Source organism: Delphinapterus leucas, chromosome X (assembly GCF_059928025.1).
Source record: "Delphinapterus leucas isolate spDelLeu-1000000601 "Yukka" chromosome X, BTC_Dleu_Yukka2, whole genome shotgun sequence".
Taxonomy (NCBI): domain Eukaryota; kingdom Metazoa; phylum Chordata; class Mammalia; order Artiodactyla; family Monodontidae; genus Delphinapterus; species Delphinapterus leucas.
In genome coordinates, this window is record NC_143150.1 from 77,925,315 (window position 1) to 77,947,722 (window position 22,408).

A 22,408-nucleotide genomic window follows, 5' to 3' on the forward strand; every position below is an offset into this window, starting at 1 on the left:
GGTGGGGTGGCTTCCCTGGTGGCCCAGTGGTTAAGAATCCACCTGCCAATGCAGGGGGCACAGGTTCAAGCCCTGGTCTGGGAAGATCCCGCATGCTGCAGAGCAACTAAGCCAATGCATCACAACTATTGAGCCTTGGTGCTGCAACTACTGAAGGCTGCATGCTTAGAGCCCATGCTCTACAGCAAGAGAAGCCACTACAATGAGAAGCCTGTGCACCACAATGAAGAGTAGCCCCCACTCACCACAACTAGAGAAAGCCCATGTACAGCAATGAAGACCCAACACAGCTAAGAAAAAAAAACATATGGTGGCGTTTACATTTGAAAGCCTTAACTCCACTGAAATGGATCCCCCCCAACCCCCAAGGAAACAGCTCTCTGAATGAACAAACCCTTTAGGATTTTACCATACATCAATATGTGAATTACAGGTACACCACTATTGCAAATGTTAAACAAATGCTATTAATGACAAAGCATCATGATTTCAATGCAGTCTCATCCAATACATTGAGGAAAAACAGACATCAGTATATAGTTTAAGTACCAATCTCATGATAAAGTTACAGGAGAATGGGGAAAACAAAATGAATTCAGATTAATGGCACTAAAAATCATGAGCAGACTATGGCACTGAACTTTTGACCGTGTGAAATGTGATTGCAGAATAAATGGGACTCATCAGTAACTTTCCTAGTCATACAAGGAAGAGATGCTAACAAGGACACAGTTGGCAATTAAAAAAAAAATATGTTGTCCATTATGCACTATTTTAACATGCTCCTAAAAATAAGGTTGAGTGCTGATTTTTTTTTGCTCTTTTTAAATTGTGTGAGGTATCTTTAACATAGTAAATCAACTACTATAAAAGACAAAAGTTTATCTTCCTATCAGCATGAGAGTTTACTATTGGCAAAGACTAGATATGTTGAAACTAATTACCTTGGTAATTAATCTCTTCATTATTCCTTACAAAGCAAAAGAACCATAAAGCGTCCTTCATAATCAGCAATACTTGAACAGAATTCCAAATACAAGGAAGATCTTATATCACCATGAATTCAAAGTTCTCAAAGAAGTCCTGGGTTCTTCTCATCCCCACCTCCAAAACACAAAACACTTAAAGAAGAGTGGGTCTTGGGAAATGGGTCCAATCTAAAGTGTTTTGGGTGGTCTGATCTGGAAAAAAAATTGATTTTAGCAGATCCATACCTCTTCCCCTCAAGAATCACTCTAGTTTATGCCTATTAGGGAGGGGGGCAAAGTTACCTTTGGTCCTTTGGACACAGAAATCACTCTCTGCTTTTCACCGCCCATTGCATCATTCTGATTCCTGGAATATTGTGTACAGGTCACTTAACTTTCTTGTTACTATGCTTCTAGTTTCCCCTCATTAAAACAGGGGAGATGTCTAGCCTCCTTTACATAGCCTATTATGATGCTGTGATTTTTAAACATATTTTAAAAAGGGGGAATCAAGATGGCAGAGTAGGAGGACGTTTGTGGGAGCTCACCTCCCCCCACAAACACATCAAAAATATATCTACATGTGTAGCAACTCTCACTGAAAACTAACTGGAGGCTGGCAGAAAGGCTCTTCTACAACCAAGCCTATAAAGAAAGATCTGCAAGGAGTCAGGCAGAGAGGAGAAGTGATCAGTTTGGGACCTGTGCTACTAGCGGGGGACACAGAAGTAGAGGGGTATATCATAGGCTTGGAGATACTCCCTAGGAAGTGAGTGGATGCCAAATATATGGTTCTAGCCACATATTTGGCATTCCAGCACTGAGGTCTCACACTGGGAAGATGAGTCCCTTTACCTTGTTTGAAAACTGGTGGGACTTACTAGAGGGGCTGTGAGAAACTGAGACTCCATCATGAACAGTATGCATGCACACTTCCTTACTCCCAGGAACAAGGCAAAGAAAGCATATTGAAAACAGCCTGGGACTCTGGCTTGTTCCTCACAACTGCCCCAGCATCCACTCCAGCCCTCACTGGGCTACTGTTCCAACTCCACTTGCTCTGGCTCTGCTCTCCACTAGGGTGGATGTGCTGCTGCTGGGGGATAGTGCACACTTAGAGAGTGGGACCAGCTTGGACCCAACCCTTAGGGCTTCTACTCCAGCATCTTGGACCCCAGCCCCCATAGGGTGGTGACAACCATTGATCATAGGAGAAGCCCCAGCTCACATCTGTTTCTGGCTCTAGCTCCTCCATATCCAGCCCTACCACCAACTAGGGTGGTAGCTGTCAGCACACCCCTGGGGAAGATGTGACCTGTGCTCATTTCAGATCCAGCTCTCCCACCAAATTCACTGGGCACACACAGACTGCATAAGGACACTCCCACAGAAGAACACCGCTTCAAGATCAGGAAAAGTAACAGTTTCACTTAATTCTATAAAGACAGAGAAAGTTAAACAAAATGAGAAGACAAAGGAATGTGTTTCAAATGAAAGAAAAAGAACCTGCCTTTGAAAAAAACCCCTAATGAAACAGAGGTAAATAATTTACTAGATAAAGAGTATAAACCATTAGTAATAAGAAGGCTAACTGAACTTGGGAAAAGAATAGACAAGCAAAATGAGAATTTTAACAAGGAGCTAGAAAATATAAAACAACTGGTCAGAGCTGAAGGATACAATAACTGAAATGAAAAACACACTGGAAGCAGACTAAGTGATACAGAAGACGGCATAAGTACCTGGAAGATAGTCTAATGGAAACCACCCAATCAGAACAGTAAATAGAAAAACAAAATTAAAAAAAAATGAGGATAGGGCTTCCCTGGTGGCGCAGTGGTTGAGAGTCCACCTGCCAATGCAGGGGACACGGTTTCATGCCCCAGTCTGGGAAGATTCCACATGCCGCGGAGCGGCTGGGCCCATGAGCCATGGCGGCTGAGCCTGCGCATCCGGAGCCTGTGCTCCGCAACGGGAGAGGCCACAACAGTGAGAGGCCCGCGTAATGCCAAAAAAAAAAAAAAAAATGAGGATAGTTTAAGGGATCTATGGGACAACATCAAGCATACTAACATTCACATAAGGGTCACAGAAGGAGAGGAGAGAGAGTAAGAGGTAAAGAATGTAGTTGATGAAGTTATGGTTGAAAAATTCCAGAAGAAGAAGAGATTTCCATTCACAGGGAGCACAGAGTCCTAAACAACACGAACCCAAAGAGACACATACCAAGGCGTATCATAATTAAAATGGCAAAAGTTAAAGACGAAGAAAGAATTTTAAAGGCAGCAAGAGAAAAACAAGAGTCACATACAAGGGAACTCCCCCAAAGCTATCAGCTGATGTTTCTGCAGAAACTTTGCAGGTCAGAATGGAGTGGCATGATATATTTAAAGTGCTGAAAGTGAAAAACCTACAACCTAGGATATTATACCCAGAAAAGATATTCAGAATTGAAGAAGAGAAAAAGCACTTCTGAGACAAACAAAAACTAAAAGAGTTCATCAATATTAAACTGACCCTACAAGAAGTGTTAAAAGGTATTTTCTAAGTAGAAAATAAAAGGTTACAATAAGAAGTAAAAGTTTATAGGAAAGAAATAGTCCTGCTAGTAAAAGCAAATATATAGTAGATGTGGTGGATCAAAAATTTACATAAGCAAGTATGAGACTAAAAGACAACTGTTGTAAAATAAACTATAATTACAATAGAGAGTTAAGGGGTAGACATGATGATATAAAATATGACATAAAAAACACAAACTTTGGGGGAGGGGAGTATAAAATGTAGATTTTTTAGAACGTGTTTGAGTTAAATGACTATCAGTTTAGAACATGATCTATACATTTAGTTGTAGGTCAACATATACAAACCCCATGATAGGGACTTCCCTGGTGGTACGGTGGTTAAGAATCCAGCTGCCAATGCAGGGGACATGGGTTTGAGCCCTGGCCTGGGAAGATCCCACATGCTGCGGAGCAGCTAAGCCCAGGTGCCACAACTACTGAGCCTGTGCTCTAAAGCCCATGAGCTACAACTACTGAGACCGTGTGCCACAACTACTGAAGCCTGTGTGCCTAGAGCCCATGCTCCACAACAAGAGAAACCACCACAATGAGAAGCCCGCACACCGCAACAAAGAGTAGCCCCCGCTCGCCACAACTAGAGAAAGCCCGCATGCAGCAGTGAAGACCAAACACAGCCAAAAATAAATAAATAAATTTATAAACAACAACAACAACAAAAACCTATGATAGATACACAAAAACTAGAGAGAAAGGAACACAAGCATACCATTAAAAAATCATCAAACCACAAGAGGAAGAAAAGAATAGAGAATAACTACAGAAACCACCAGAAAACAAGTAACAAAATGGCAATAAGTACATACTTATCAATAATCACTTTAAAAGTCAATGGATTAATGCTCCAAATCAACAGATACTATATATACAAAACCCTAAAATCTCCACAAAAAACTACTAGAATTAATAAATGAATTCAGTAAGGTTGCAGGATACAAAATTAATGTAAAGAAATCTGTTGCAGTTCTATACACTAAAAATGAACTGTTGGAAAGAGAAATTCAGGAAACAATCCTTTCCACCATCACATCAAAAAGAATAAAATAGTTAGGAATAAAGCTACTTATGGAGGTAAAAGGCATGTACTCAGAAAACTGTAAGACACTGATGAGAGAAATTGAGGAGGACACAAACAGATTGAAAGATATACCCTGTTTTTAAATTGGAAGAATTAATACTGTTAAAATGACTATATTACCCAATGCAACCTACAGATTCAATGCAATCCCTAACAAAGTATCAAGGGCATTTTTCACAGAACTACAACAAATAATTTAAAAATTTCTCAAGCCAAAACAACTTGAGAAAGAAAAACAGAGCTGGAGAAATAATACTCCCTGAATCCAGGCTATATTACAAAGCTACAGTAATCAGAACAGTATGGTACTGGCTCAAAAACAGACACATAACTCAATAGAAAAGAATAGAGAGCCTAGGAAAAAACACACACTTATGGTCAATTAATGTACAACAAAGGAGGCAAGAATACACAATGGAGAAAAGACAGTCTCTTCAATAAGTGGTGCTGGGAAAACTGGACAGCTACATATAAGAGAATGAAATTAGAAAATTCTCTAACACCACATAAAAAATAAATTCAAAATGAATTAAAGATCTAAATGTAAGACTGTAAACCATAAAACTCCTAAAGGAAACCATAGGCAGAACACTCTGACATAAATCAGAGCGATATGTTTTTGGATCTGTTTCCCAAAGCAAAGGAAATAAAAGTAAAAATAAACAAATGGCACCTAATTAGACGTAAAAGCTACTGCACAGCAAAGGAAACCTTTGACAAAACGAAAAGACAGCCTACTGAATGGGAGAAAATATTTGTTAGTGATATGACTGATATGGGGTTAATGTCCAAAATATATAAACAGCACATACAACTCAACGTAAAAAAGCCAAACAACTCAATTAAAAAATGGGCAGAAGACCTGAGTAGACATTTTTCCAAAGAAGACATACAGATGGCCAACAGGCACATGAAAAGATGCTCAATGTTGCTAATCATCTCCAAAATCCAAATAAAAACTAAAGTGAGACATCACCTCACACTTGTCAGAATGGCTATTGTCAAAAGGACCACAAAAAATAACAAGTGTTGGTGAGGATGTGGAGAAAAGGGAGCCCTACTGTACTGTTGGTGGGAATGTACACTGGTGTAGCCATTATAAAAATACTAAGGAGATTCTTCAAAAAACTAAAAATAGCACTACCATATGACCCAGTATTCCATCCCTGTGTATATATCTGAAGAGAACAAAATCACTGATTTGGAAAAAATATATGCACCCCAATGTTCATAGCAGCATTATTTACAATAGTCAAGATATGGAAGCAACCTTAGTGTCCATAAACAGATGATTGGATACAGAAGCTGTGGTGTATATACAATGAAATATTACTCAGCCTTAAAAAAGAATGAAATTTTGTCATTTAAAAAAATTTGAATGGACCTAGAGGGTATTATGCTTGGTGAAAAAATCAGAGAAAGGTAATTACTGTATGCTACCACTTATATGTAGAATCTAAAAAATAAAACGAATGAATATAGCAAAACAGAAACAGACTCACAGATATAGAGAACACACTAGTGGTTATCACTGGGAAGAAGGATGGAGGAGGGGCAATATAGGGGTAGGAGATTAAGAGGTACCAACTGCTATGTATAAAATAAATAAGATACAAGGATTTATTGTATAGTGCAGAGAACAGTCATAGAGAAATAGTCAATATTTTATAATAACTTTAAATGTAGTAAAATATTGAATTTTACTATACTGATTCAATACTATAAAATACTGAATCACTATGTTGTACACCTAAAATTAATATAGTATTGTAAATAACTGTAGTTTACTAAAAAATAAAAAAATAATATTCGAAAAAAGAATTCTGTAAATCTATTCCCTGCTACTAGAAACTATGTCAGATGGATTTGAGAAGATGGTGGAAGAGTAAGATGTGGAGATGACCTTCCTCCCCATAGATACATCAGAAATACATCTACACGTGGAACTGCTCCTATAGAACATGCACTGAATGCTGGCAGAAGACCTCAGACCTCCCAAAAGGCAAGAAACTCCCCACGTACCTGGGTAGGGCAAAAGAAAAAACAGAGACAAAAGAATAAGGACGGCACCTGCACCAGTGGGAGGGAGCTGTGAAGGAGCAAAGGTTTCCACACACTAGAAGCCCCTTTGTGGGCTGAGACTGCGGATGGTGGAGGGGGGAAGCTGCAGAGCCACGGAGGAGAGCGCAGCCACAGGGGTGTAGAGGGCAAAGCAGAGAGACTCCCGCACGGAGGATTGGTGCCGACTGGCACTCACCAGCCCAAGAGGCTTGTCTGCTCACCTGCCGGGGTGGGCGGGGGCTGGGAGCTGAGGCTCTGGCGTTGGTCGGATCGCAGGGAGAGGACTGGGTTTGGTGGCGTGAACACAGGCTGAAGGGGGCTAATGCACCACGGCTAGCTGGGAGGGAGTCCGGGGAAAAGTCTGGACCTGCCGAAGAGGCAAGAGACTTTTTCTTCTCTCTTTGATTCCTGGTGTGAGAGGAGAGGGGACCAAGAGCGCTGCTTAAAGAGCTCCAGAGACCGGCGCTAGACGTGGCTATCAGCACAGACCATAGAGATGGGCATGGGATGCTAAGGCTGCTACTGCAGCCACCAAAAAGCCTGTGTGCAAGCACAGGTCACTACCCACACCTCCCCTCCCTGGAGCCTGTGTAGCCTGGCACTGCCAGGGTCCCGTGATCCAGGGACAACTTCCCCAGGAGAACGCATGGCATGCATCAGGCTGCTGAAACATTACGCAGGCCTCTGTTCGCCCCGCATCCGTACCCCTCCCTCACCCCGGCCTGAGTGAGACACAGCCACCAAATCAGCTGCTCCTTTAACCCCGTCCTCTCTGAGTGAAGAACAGACGCCCTCAGGCGACCTACACACAGAAGTGGGGCCAAATCCAAAGCTGAACACCAGGAGCTGTGTGAACAAAGAAGAGAAAGGGAAATTTCTCCCAGCAGCCTCAGAAGAAGCAGATTAAAGCTCCACAATCAACTTGATGTACCCTGCATCTGTGGATTACCTGAATAGACAACGAATCATCCTAAATTGAGGAGGTGGACATTGGGAGCAAGATATATTATTTTTTCCCCTTTTCCTCTTTTTGGGAGTGTGTATGTGTATGTTTCTGTGTGAGAATTTGTCTTTATAGCTTTGCTTTCACCATTTGTCCTAGGTTTCTGTCCATCCTTTTTTTTTTTTACTTAAAAATTTTTTTCTTCACAGTTATTTTTTATTTTAATAACTTTATTTTATTTTATCTTCTTTCTTTCTTTCTTTCTATTTTTTTCTCCCTTTTATTCTGAGCCATGTGGATGAAAGACTCTTGGCGCTCCAGCCAGGAGTCGGTGCTGTGCTTCTGAGGTGGGAGAGCCAAATTCAGGACACTGGTCCATAAGATACCTCCCAGCTCCACGTAATATCAAACAGCAGAAATCTCCCAGAGATCTCCATCTCAACACCAACACCCAGCTTCACTCAATGACCAGCAAGCTACAGTGCAGGATACCCTATGCCAAACAATTAGCAAGACAGGAACACAGCCCTATCCATTAGCAGAGAGGCTGCCTAAAATCATAATAGGTCCACAGACACCCCAAAACACACAAGCAGAAGTGGACCTGCCCACCAGAAAGACAAGATCCAGCCTCATCCACCACAACACAGGCACTAGTCCCCTACACCAGGAAGCCTACAAAACCCACTGAAACAGTTTTACTGACTGGGGACAGACAACAGAAATAACGGGAACTACAAAGATGCAGCCTGCGAAAAGGAGACCACAAACACAGTAAGATAAGCAAAATGAGAAAACAGAAAAACACACAGCAGATGAAGGAGCAAGGAAAAACCCACCAGACCTAACAAATGAAGAGGAAATAGGCAGTCTACCTGAAAAAGAATTCAGAATAATGATAGTAAAGATGATCCAAAATCTTGGAAATAGAATAGAGAAAATGCAAGAAACATTTAACAAGGACGTAGAAGAACTAAAGAGGAAACAAGCAATGATGAACAACACAATAAATGAAATTAAAAATACTCTAGAAGGGATCAATAGCAGAATAACTGAGGCAGAAGAATGGATAAGTGACCTGGAAGATAAAATAGTGGAAATAACTATTGCAGAGCTGAGTAAAGAAAAAAGAATGAAAAGAACTGAGGACAGTTTCAGAGACACCTGGGACATATTAAACGCACCAACATTCGAATTATAGGGGTCCCAGAAGAAGAAGAGAAAAAGAAAGGGACTGAGAAAATATTAGAAGAGATTATAGTTGAAAACTTCCCTAATATGGGAAAGGAAATAGTTAATCAAGTCCAGGAATAACAGAAAGTCCCATACAGGATAAATCCAAGGAGACACATGCCAAGACACATATTAATCAAACTATCAAAAATTAAATACAAAGAAAACATGTTAAAAGCAGCAAGGGAAAAACAACAAATAACACACAAGGGAATCCCCATAGGTTAACAGCTGAACTTTCAGCAGAAACTCTGCAAGCCAGAAGAGAGTGGCAGGACATATTTAAAGTGATGAAGGAGAAAAACATACAACTAAGATTACTCTACCCACCAAGGATCTCATTCAGATTTGATGGAGAAATTAAAAGCTTTACAGACAAGCAAAACCTGAGAGAATTCAGCAACATCAAACCAGCTTTACAACAAATGCTAAAGGAACTTCTCTAGGCAAGAAACACAAGAGAAAGAAAATACCTACAATAACAAACCCAAAACAATTAAGAATATCAGAATAGGAACATACATATCAATAATTACCTTAAATGTAAATGGATTAAATGCTCCCACCAAAAGGCACAGACTGGCTGAATGGATACAAAAACAAGACCCATATATATGCTGTCTACAGGAGACCCAATTCAGACCTAAGGACACATAGAGAGTGAAACTGAGGGGATGGAAAAAGATATTCCATGCAAATGGAAATCAAAAGAAAGCTGCAGTAGCAATTCTCATATCAGACAAAATAGACTTTAAAATAAAGACTATTACAGGAGACAAAGAAGGACACTACATAATGATCAAGGGATAAAACCAAGAAGAAGATATCACAATTGTAAATATTTATGCACCCAACATAGGAGCACCTCAGTACATAAGGCAAATACTAACAGCCATAAAAGGGGAAATCGACAGTAACACAATCATAGTAGGGGACCTTAACACCCCACATTCACCAATGGACAGATTATCCAAAATGAAATTAAATAAGGAAAAACAAGCTGTAAATGATTAAACAAGATGGACTTAATTGATATTTGTAGGACATTCCATCCAAAAACAACAGAATACACATTTTTCTCAAGTGCTCAGGGAACATTCTCCAGGTTAGATCATATCTTGAGTCACAAATCAGGTCTTGGTAAATTTAAGAAAATTGAAATCATATCAAGTATCTTTTCCGACCACAATGCTATGAGATTAGATATCAATTACAGGAAAAGCTCTGTAAAAAATACAAACACATGGAGGCTAAACAATACACTACTTAATAACCAAGTGATCACTGAAGAAATCAAAAAATACCTAGAAACAAATGACAATGGAGACACGATGACCCAAAACATATGGGATGCAGCAAAAACAGTTCAAAGAGGGAAGTTTATAGAAATAAAATCCTACCGTAAAAAACAGGAAACAGCTCCAATAAACAACCTAACTTTGCACCTAAAGCAATTAGAGAAAGAAAAACAAAAAAAAACCCCAAAGTTAGCAGAAGGAAATAAATCATAAAGATCAGATCAGAAATGCATGAAGGAACTGATAGCAAAGATCAATGAAACTAAAACCTGGTTCTTTGAGAAAATAAACAAAATTGATAAACCATTAGCCAGACTTACCAAAAAAAAAGGGAGAAGACTCAAATCAATAGAATTAGAAATGAAAAAGGAAAAGTAACAGCTGACACTACAGAAATACAAAAGATCATGAGAGATTACTACAAGCAACTCTATGCCAATAAAATGGACAACCTGGAAGAAATGGAAAAATTCTTAGACATGCACCACCTGCCGAGACTGAACCAGGAAGAAACAGAAAATACGAACAGACCAATCACAAGCACTGAAATTGAAACTGTGATTAAAAATCTTCCAACAAACAAAAGCCCAGGATTAGATGGCTTCACAGGCAAATTCTATCAAACATTTAGAGAACAGATAAGACCTATCCTGCTCAAACTCTTCCAAAATATAGCAGAGGGAAGAACACTCCCAAAATCATTCTACGAGGCCACCATCACCCTGATACCAAAACCAGACAAAGATGTCACAAAGAAAGAAAACTACAGGCCAATATCACTGATGAATATAGATGCAAAAATCCTCAACAAAATACTAGCAAACAGAATCCAACAGCACATTAAAAGGATCATACACCATGAGAAAGTGGGGTTTCTCCCAGGAATGCAAGGATTCTTCAATATACGCAAATCAATCAACGTGATACACCACATTAACAAATTGAAGAAGAAAAACCATATGATCCTCTCAACAGATGCAGAGAAAGCTTTCAACAAAATTCAACACCCATTTTTGATAAAAACCCTGCAGAACGTGGGCACAGAGGGAACTTACCTCAACATAATAAAGGCCATATATGACAAACCCACAGTCAACATCATCCTCAATGGTGAAAAGCTGAAACCATTTCCAATAAGATCATGAACAAGACAAGGTTGCCCAGTCTCACATTCTTATTCAACATAGCTTTGGAAGTTTTAGCTACAACAATCCGAGAAGTAAAAGAAATAAAAGGAATCCAAATCAAAAGAGAAGAATTAAAGATGTCACTGTTTGCAGATGACATGATACTATACATAGAGAATCGTAAAGAAGCTACCAGAAAACTACTAGATCTAATCAATGAATTTGGTAAAGTACCAGGATACAAAATTAATGCACAGAAATCTCTGGCATTCCTATACACTAATGATGAAAAATCTGAAAGTGAAATTAAGAAAACACTCCCATTTACCATTTCAAAAAAAGAATAAGATATCTAGGAATAAACTTACCTAAGGAGAAAAAAGACCTGTATGCAGAAAATTATAAGACACTGCTGAAAGAAATTAAAGTTGATACAACTAGATGCAGAGATATACCATGTTCTTGGACTGGAAGAATCAAAATTGTGAAAATGACTCTACTACCCAAAGCAATCTACAGATTCAATGCAATCCCTATCAAACTACCACTGGCATTTTTCACAGAACTAGAAGCAAATATTTCACTATTTGCATGGAAACACGAAAGACCCCTAATAGCCAAAGCAATCTTGCAAACGAAAAATGGAGCTGGAGGAATCAGGCTCCCTGACTTCAGACTATACTACAAAGCTACAGTAATCAAGGCAGTATGGGACTGACACAAAAACAGAAATATAGATCAGTGGAACAGGATAGAAAGCCCAGAGATAAACCCACACACATATGGTCACCTTATCTTTGATAAAGGAGGCAAGAATATACAGTGTAGAAAAGACAGCCTCTTCAGTAAGTGGTGCTGGGCAAACTGGACATGTAAAAGAATGAAATTAGAACACTCCCTAACACCATACACAAAAGTAAACTCAAAATGGATTGAAGACCTAAATGTAAGGCCAGACACCATCAAACTCTTAGAAGAAAACATAGGCAAAACACTCTATGACATAAATCACAGCAAGATCCTTTTTGACCCACCTCCTAGAGAAATGGAAATAAAAACAAAAATAAACAGATGGGACCTAATGAAACTTCAAAGCTTTTGGCCAGCAAAGGAAACCATAAACAAGACCAAAAGAAAACCCTTTGAATGGGAGAAAGTATTTGCTAATGAAGCAACTGACAAAGGATTAATATCCACAATTTACAAGCAGCTCATACAGCTCAATAACAAAAAAACAAACAATCCAATCCAAAATGGGCAGAAGACCTAAATAGACATTTCTCCAAAGAAGATATACAGATTGCCAACAACACATGAAAGAATGCTCAGCATCATTAATCATTAGAGAAATGTGAATCAAAACTACAATGAGATATCATCTCACACCAGTCAGAATGGCCATCATCAAAAAATCTAGAAACAATAAATGCTGTAGAGGGTGTGGAGAAAAGGGAACATTCTTACACTGTTGGTTGGAATGTAAATAGATACAGCCACTATGGAGAACAGTATGGAGGTTCCTTGAAAATGTAAAAATAGAACTACCATATGACCTAGCAATCCCACTACTGGGCATACACCCTGAGAAATCCATAATTCAAAGAGAGTCATGTACCTAAATGTGCATTGCAGCTCTATTTACAACAGCCAGGACATGGAAGTAACCTAAGTGTCCATCAACAGATGAATGGATAAAGAAGATGTGGCTCATATATACAATGGAATATTACTCAGCCATAAAAAGAAATGAAATTGAGTTATTTGTAGTGAGATGGATGAACCTAGAGTCTGTCATAGAGTGAAGTGAGAAAGAGAAAACAAATACCTTATGCTAACACATATATATGGTGTCTAAGAAAAAAATGTCACAAAGAACCTAGGGGTAAGATGGGAATAAGGACACAGACCTACTAGAGAATGGACTTGAGGATATGAGGAGGGGGAAGGGTAAGATGTGACAAAGTGAGTGAGTGGCATGGACATATATACACTACCAAACGTAAAATAGATAGCTAGTGGGAAGCAGCTGCATAGCACTGGGAGATCAGCTCGGTGCTTTGTGACCACCTAGAGGGGTGGGATAGGGAGTGTGGAAGGGAGGGAGACACAAGAGGGAAGAGATTGGCTTCCCTGGTGGAGCAGTGGTTGAGAATCTGCCTGCTAATGCAGGTGACACGGGTTGGAGCCCTGGTTTTGGAAGATCCCATATGCCACGGAGCAACTAGGCCCGTGAGCTCAACTACTGAGTCTGAGCGTCTGGAGCCTGTGCTTTGCAACCTGAGAGGCCACGATAGTGAAGAGGCCCATGCACCACGATGAAGAGTGGCCCCCGCTTGCTGCAACTAGAGAAAGCCCTCGCACAGAAACGAAGACCCAACACAGCCAAGAATAAATAAATGAATAAATAAATAAAAGATAACTATTAAAAAAAAAGTAAGAGATATGGGAACATATGTATATGTATAACTGATTCACTTTTTTATAAAGCAGAAACTAACACACCATTGTAAAACAATTATGCTCCAATATAGATGTTAAAAAAAAATAGAAACCGTGTCAAATATTCTTTTTTGTTTTCTTGCGGTATGCAGGCCTCTCACTGCTGTGGCCTCTCCCGCCGCAGAGCACAGGCTCCGGACGCACAGGCTCAGCGGCCATGGCCCACGGGCCCAGCCGCTCTGCGGCATGTGGGATCCTCCCGGACCGGGGCATGAACCCGCGTCCACTGCTTCAGCAGGCAGACTCTCAACCACTGTGCCACCAGAGAAGCCCAATGTCAAATATTCTTAATAACATTAATAGCCACATACTGTTGCATGATATTGCAGAAGGAGCATTGGAGTCAGATTCAGGTTTTAATACAAACTGCCATTTATTACTTGTGTAACCTTGGCGGTTACTCAACCTCTGAACTTGAGTTGGCTCACCTGCAGGTTAAATCATATATGCAAAGTACTTGGCACAAAATAGATTACAAATGTTAATTTCATTTCATTCATCTGAAGCCGGAAAACTTAAAACCTCACTTTGCTACATATTACCTATATCAAGTGTTCTCAAGGAAGTCATTTAACCTTGCCGAGCTCTAGTTTTCTCATCTGTAAAATAAAGTTGCTATGAAGATTATATAGAACTGTATATTGAAATGTACCTCTAGATAGCCTGCTAAGCAATGTCTGCATACAGGGCAGTTTTAAAGAAAGAGAAAGAAAATATACCAGTCTTACCTCATTGCCACATTACTTCCATCTATGACAACTGGCCTCAAATTGTCACTGTTGTCTATTTCATCTTCAAGAGACAGTTCAGGGCTTGCAACTTCTCTGGAGCTGGGACCCCGAGGCACTAACAAACTCAAGTTGACTTGCCCTTCCAAATCACCTTTGTTTCCAAGTCTGACAAGCTCTGCCAGTACATCATTAATAAGCGATTCTGGACCCAGCTTGTTCAGTACTAATTGAATCTGTTCCTCTGCATAGCCCAGCTTTAAAGCAAAATCCATCTTGGTTTGGTATTCTTTTTCCAAGTCAAGCTTCCCATCCTGTAGAATGCTACTCTGGGAGAAGCTTGGATGATCTAGGCAGGGTGATCTACAAAGCTGGCGGTGTGGCTTAGAGGGTATCTCCTTTTTCTTCAACTGAACATCTCCAGGTTGGCAGCTGTTGTCATTACTGCTGCTTTTAAGGCTCATCTGTTCAGGGTCACTCTCAGGGTTCAACAACTCTTCAGAATCAGCATTATGCTGCTCTGTGTTCTCTTGCTTAGGCTGCTGCTTCTCTTCCTTGGAGGCATTCTTCTTCATTTTTGGTGTTTCCACTGCAGCGGTGGCCGTCATCCCGTTTAGTGGGCAATCTGAGGTCTAATCAGCTCTTTTTCTTTTTAGCCTTCTTGGAATCCATGTACATTGGTCTCCCTTTGTGTAAAATAGGGTGGTAGTGATGGCACAAGGGTTTGCCTGTTTGGTTTGTTATGTTTAGATGTTACCAGTTCCTACAAATAAACACACATACCACAATCATATTTAGTAAACTTATGAAAAAGTATTTTAGAACACAGTGTTTTCTTCCTAAGAAACTACAGTTGTCTGACATTATATTTTTCTGCTTATAATGATTAGACTCTTGAAATATTACCAAGCATCTTTTCAGACCACAACGATATGAGACTATAAAATCTACTACAACATAAACAACTAAAAGAAAATAATCAAACACATGGAGTCTAAACAACATGTTACTAAATGACGAATAGGTCATTGAAGAAATCAAACAGAAAATAAAAAATATTTTGAGATAAATAAAAATGTAAACACAATGATACAAATATCTATGGGACTGAAGCAAAGCAGTTGTAAGAGGGAAGTTTATAGTGATGCAAGCCTGCCTCAGGAAACAAGAAAAGTCTCAAATAAAGAATCTAAACTAAAGGAACTAGAAAATGAAGAAGAAACAAAACCCAGAGTTAGTAGAAAGAAATGAATAATAAAGATTAGAGCAGAAATAAATGAAATACAGACTAAAAAGCAATAGAAAAATCAATGAAAGTAAGGCCTGGTTCTTTGAAAAGATATACAAAATTGATAAAACTTTAGCCAGACTCATCAAACAAAAGAGACAGAGAGGGCCTAAATAAATAAAATCAGAAGTGAAAAAGATGTTACAACTGACAGCACAGAAATACAAAGAATTATAAGAAATTACTACAAACAATTATATGCCAAAAAGTGGACAACCTAAAAGAAATGGATAAATTCCTAGAAACACAGTTTCTCAAGACTGAATCAGGAATAAATAAAAATATGAACAGACCAATTGCCAGTAATGAAATTAAATCTGTAATTAAAAACCTCCCATCAAACAAAAGTCCAGCATAAGATGGCTTCACAGGTAAACTTCACAGGTAAACATTTTTAAAAGAGTTACTGCCTCTCCTTCTCAGACTATTCCAGAAAGTTGAAGAGGAGGGAATGCTTTCAATGCTGCTTCCAAGCCAGCATTACCCTGATAACAGAACTAGACAAAGACAACATAAAAAAGAAAATTACAGGCCAAAATCACTGATAAACATAAATGCAAAAACACTCAACAAAATATTAGCAAACTAAATTCAACAGTAAGTTAAAAGGTTCACACACCATGATCCAGTGGGATTTATCCCAGGGATGCAAGGATTTTTCAATATCTGCAAATTAATCAATGTGATATACCACATTAACAAATTGAAGAATAAAAATCATATGATCACTTCAATTGATGCAGAAAAAGCTTTTGACAAAATTTAACATCTGTTTATGATAAAAACTCTCCAGAAAGTGAGTATAGAGTTAAGATACCTCAACATAATAAAGGCCATATATACCCCAACAACCAACATTATGCTCAATTGTGAAAATCAGAAAGCATTTCCTCTAAGATCAGGAACAAGACAAGTTGGCCTACTCTCACCACTTTTATTCAACACAGTATTGGAAGCTCTAGCCACAGCAATCATACAAGAAAAAGAAATAAAAGTAATCCAAATTGGAAAGAAAGAAGTAAAACCTCTTGCAGATGACATTATACTATATATAGAAACCCTGAAGACTCCACCAAAAAAGCTATTAGAACTGACAAATGAGTTCAATAAAGTTGCAGGATACAAAATTAATATACAGAAATCTCTAGTGTTTCTATACACTAAAAACCATCTATCAGAAAGAGAAATTAACAAAACAATCCCATTTACAATTGCATCAAAAAGAATCAAATACCTAGAAATAAATTTAAGCAGGGCAGTGAAAGACTTGTATTCTGAACAGGATAAGATACTGATGAAAGAAATTGAAAACAACACAAACAAATGAAAGATATACCTTGCTCATGGGTTGGAAAAATTAATATTGTTAAAATTTCCATACTACACAAAGCAATCTACAGATTCAATGCAATCCCTATCAAAACATTAATGGTAGTTTTCACAGAACTAGAATAAATAATTCTAAAATTTATATGGAACCAAAAAAGGCACTGAATAGCCAAAGCAATTTTGAGAAAAAAGAACAAAGCTGGATGTATTATGCTCCTTGACTTAAAACTTTACTACAAATTTATAGTAATTAAAATAGTGTGGTATTGGTACAAAAACAGACACATAGATCAATGGGAGAGAATAGAGAGCCAAAGAATAAACCGAAGTCTATTGGGTCAATTAATTTATGACAAAGGAGACAATAATATATAATAGGGAAAAAACAGCCTCTTCAATAAATGGTGTTGGGAAAACTGGACGGCTGCATGTAAAAGAATCAAACTGGACTAATTTCTTACACCATATACAAAAATAAATTCAAAATGGATTAAAGATTTAAGTGTAAGACTTGAAACCATAGAACACCTAGGAGAAAACATAAGGAGTATGCTTTTTGACAACAGTCTTAGCAACATTTTTTTGGATCTGTGTCCTCAGGCAAGGGCAACAAAAGAAAAAAATAAACAAATGAGACTACATCAAACTAAAAAGTGCTTGTGCACTATCAACAAAAGAAAAGCAACCTACTGAATCAGAGAAGATATTTGCAAATGACATGTTAGATAAGGGCTTAATATTCAAAATATATAAAGAACTCATACAACTCAATAACAAAAAGCCCCAAACTTTCTGATTAAAAACTGGTCAGAGACATGAAAAGATCCCTAACTTCATTAATCATCAACAAAATGCATCAAAACCACAATATCACCTCACACCTATCACCTCACACCTATCAGGAGGGCTATCATCAAAAAGAAAACAACTAACTAGTGCTGGTGAGGATGTGAAGAAAAGGGAATACTCCTGCACTGTTGGTGAGAATGTAACTTGGCACAGCCAATATGGAAAATAGCATGGAGGTTCCCCAAAAAATTAAAAATAGAACTACCAGCATTTCCACTTCTGGATATTTACAAAAAGTAAGCAAAAACACCAATTCAAAAAGATATATGCACCCTTATGTTCATTGCAACATTATTTACAGTAACCAAGCTATGAAAGCAACTTAAGTGTCTATCAATAGATGAATGGATAAAAGAGGTGTGAGATATATTTGTGTACACACACACACACACACACAGAATATTATTCAGCTATAAAAATTAATGAAATCTTGCCTTTTGAGACAACATGAATGAACCTAGAAGGTATTATTTTTGTTGTTGTTTTTTGTTTGTTTTTAGTTCCCTGACCAGGGATCAAACCTGGGTCCTTGGCAGTGAAAGCATGGAGTCCTAACCACTGGACCTCCAGGGAATTCCCTAGAAGGTATTATGTTAAGTGAAATAAGTCAGACAAAGAAAGACAAATACTGTAAATTTCACTTATATGTGGGATCTAAAAAACAAATCAAATGAATAAACATAACAAAACAGAAATAGACTAATAGATACAGAGAACAAGCTCATGGTTGCTGGTTGGGGCTGGGTGGTGAGGGTGAAATAGGTGAAGAGGATTAAGAAGTACAGACTTCCAATAATAAAATAAATGTCACAGGGATCCAATACACAGCATAAGGAATATATAGTCAATAATGTCGTAATAATTTTGTATGGTGACAGATGGTTATTAGAATTTTGGGGTGATAATTTTGTAATGTATTTAAATGTCAAATCATTATGTTGTAAACCTGAAGCTAACATAATATTGCACATCAACTACAATTCAATAAAAAATGATTGGACTCACGTTAAAAAAAAGAGTCTCGAGAAGTCCGATGCACTATCCATTGCACTACAGAGCCATCTAAGGGTCTCTAATTCTCTACTAAATCTAGACACAAAATTTTCAGTGATGGTCATAGTGGTTTAATTCTCCCACACACACAAAAGTCATATCTAAAGTTAACTGCTTATCACAAAAACGAAGGAAGAGAAACATGGCATTTCAACAGGGTGCAGAAACATATACATCATTTAAGAACTCTTTTTTACTTTCTGCCAGGTAAATTCTCCAAATAACACACCATATTCTTCTAGCTAAAGCTGAACTCCACTCCTGAAGAGGACAACTTCTCCAGCATTACTTTTTGCAAAGTATCAGGGTCCCCATCTACTGAGGAGACTGGTAAACCATTAAAATTGCTTTAAAGCAATTGAAGCTGGCTATAAGAGTCACGAATAGAGACGTGTGCTCCAGATAAGAAAAAAATGTGTGTGCACACTCATGAATTGTATCTGCAGCCTCTTTTATCTATTGTAATTGTATTTATTATATTGTAAAAAGGAGAAAATCAACTCAATTTGCATGAGAAACTAGAATATTTGAAAAGAACATTAATTACAGAAGAGAAATAGGGGCATTTTATTTCTAAACATCTTTCACCTACATCATCTGTCCCCTCAGGTTTGAGTTCTAACCTGTCCAAGGTGTTTCCTTTACTTTGAGCCTCGGTTTCCTCATATATGAAATAAGGATACGGATAGTTACCTCACAGAACAAGGATTACATAAAATGAGTAAGGAAAGTGCTTAGAAAAGTGAACAGAACATAGTAGGCTCTCAATATATGTAAAGGGTACAACAGACACCACCAGAAGTTTGGTTTAAAAAAAGAGAACATTGACAGTGAGGCAAGACTATAGACCTGTGAGCATTGATAAGCTCTTCAGATAGCAGCTGTGCTCACTAATCTAAAACCAGACTATCTATGTAACTAGTGTACTAGGGTTTTCCAGTTACACTTTAATTCTATTCATTTAAACAAGAAGAAAATTCATCAGTAGTTTTATCTATGAATAATATAGATAACTGCATACTTATCTTAGGAAAGTCACGTTTGAAAACAACATATGCACACAGAATTGACATCTCAGACCTGACATTCAGGCAGCATATAATGACTTCTCCAATGATTATATCACCACTTGTTACTTCAAATTTTTCCCTTAATGAATAGACACATAGACACCCATTTCACTGTCACTTCTCCATTAATCTTTGTTATATAAATTTTAAATCCTATTTCCTTTATAAGTTCCATATTTACTACTGACTTACATTTTATTCTCTTGAAAATAATTTCTAGTGCACACAGGAAATTGAAAAATTTCCTCTTGCATTTATTCAAAGCTCCAAAGTCACTTAACAAGAACTGTTTATAAGACTAAATGTATATTTTCCTGGCAAATGACAGGTACCTGTAAAAGACAAGTTTGACTGCTCTTAGCTAGCAGACCAAATGTCTAGTTATTACTGTGAAAGTTTCTTACTCAATAACCTAAGATAGAAGATAAATAAATGACTTGGCAGACATAAACTTTGATTTACTTTTTAAAGCCTTAAGCAAGTTTTTAAGAGAAATGCTGGTTGTCTGTCCTAAAACCTACGTAGGTGTGTAAGTATCATGTGTTTTTTTGTGTTGTTTTACAATGCAAACTTCTTGAGGCAAAGATAGCAGGAAAGTCTTTTCATTCAAAAGAACAGTCACTGAGTGCCAGAGACTGTGATAAGCCCTGGGTCTAGAAGGAGAGATCAGAACTGATCCTGTCCTCAAAGAACTCTCAAACTAATTTTAAAAATGACTAGAAATGGCCCTAGGGAATGCTGAAACACAATTCTATAGAGGGTGATCATATCAATTTTAGTTCATGTGGGGACAATTTTGAGAATGAAGGATCATTACTAATAATTACGTCAGAACAATAGGCATGAACTGGGGAATTCCCAGGCAAATATGGATGTATGGTTGGTCCTTCAAGTTACTTGAAAATTTCCATTTACATACAGAAGAGGGAATGTTCGATTCTATCCGCAGGGTGGGAGATGAGGGTGGTGGTTGAAGGGATTATGAAGAATTCAAGAAAGATATAATATTTGGAGTAATTTTCTGACTAATTAATTAATTAACATCTACTTAGTGCTATGTACCAAGAGACGTGTTATCTGGTAGGGTGTAAAAACAGACAAGGATTCTGATCTCATAGCGCTTATAGTGGTGGTGGTGGGAGTGGAGATAGACAATAATCAAATACTTATATAATTCATAATTATAATCTGTGACAAGTGATTAACTGTTAAAAAGTATAGGGACATATGAGTTGAGTCTTAAAGAAAAGAGTAACAATTTACTGGGTAGGAAAGAATTTTTAATGTTATAGATATATGAAGATTAATATAATATTGTGCCTTAATTAATGCCTCATGCTTAATATTACTGGTGAAGATGTCTAAAGGAAAATAGTTACTTTTACTGAAAAAGGAAGGTGACTGGGGGGAAAGCTTTCAAAGACGATGTTCTAGCTGTTACTTACGACTGGTATTGTAAAGAGTTTTTATCTTTCATTGTTATTGATTTAAAAAATCACAAATACTGACATATTTTGGAAAATCACATTCATCAGAAGAAATTAAAGGACTGGATATAATTTGTTTTAAGAAGTTGAGAGATTTGTCATCAGATGGCTGTGTGTTATAGGTACAGAGCTTGCCTATAATTTTCTTAAGAATATAATAAACAAATGATTGAAAACTTGCCTTTGAAGCTAAAAAAACAGAGAAACAAATGCAGGCAAAAGCTGTCAAGAGTGACAAGGAATTTCCACCAAGGGAAAAATAATCTTCACCTTACCATTCAGTCTGCTCAGTCCACTTTCTTCCTCCACCCCTCCCCCATCCTTTTATTACAAAATATGATTCGTTCATTTTGCATTTGCACAGAGTAATTTTCCAATATCAATCAGGTTCTACTACAAACCCCACTTCATCTTCCCCAAAATCTGCTAAACAACACCCTGTATGGAGACAGAAACATCTGACCATGTCTACTGAGCCAAAATCATTGGAAATGTTCAAAAAAGTCCAATAACCATGTAGAACAGAGCCATCAAGCAGTAGCCAAATCAAGAACAGAATAGTTAATTCTCAATTATCTACATGTGACTAAGCCACTTTCTTATTTGTGGAGCAGTTAAATCTCAAGCTGTGATCTGGGAAGGCATGTTTCGAGAGACACTTAGGGATACCTAATTAGACAGCTGCCCATTCCTTTCCCTTCTAGCAGGTTTTTCATAATAGGTATCCTCAAAGAAAATACCCATATCAAATACAGAAATACCCACAGGAATACAAATGATCATAAGAGATTACTGTGAATAACTATATGCCAATA

The 22,408-nt window shown here is 37.9% G+C and overlaps 1 protein-coding gene across 1 annotated transcript in view; it reads right to left on the reverse strand.

Annotated features, from left to right (window-relative positions):
• ZC3H12B (zinc finger CCCH-type containing 12B) overlaps positions 1-15,125 on the reverse strand; it is a 31,366-nt gene extending 16,241 nt beyond the window's left edge. The window contains exon 1 of the mRNA XM_022564072.3: positions 14,518-15,125. Within this exon, the coding sequence (XP_022419780.3) occupies positions 14,518-15,125 (608 nt within the window). The remainder of the gene's footprint in view (positions 1-14,517) is intronic.
• Positions 15,126-22,408: the final 7,283 nt, after the last annotated feature.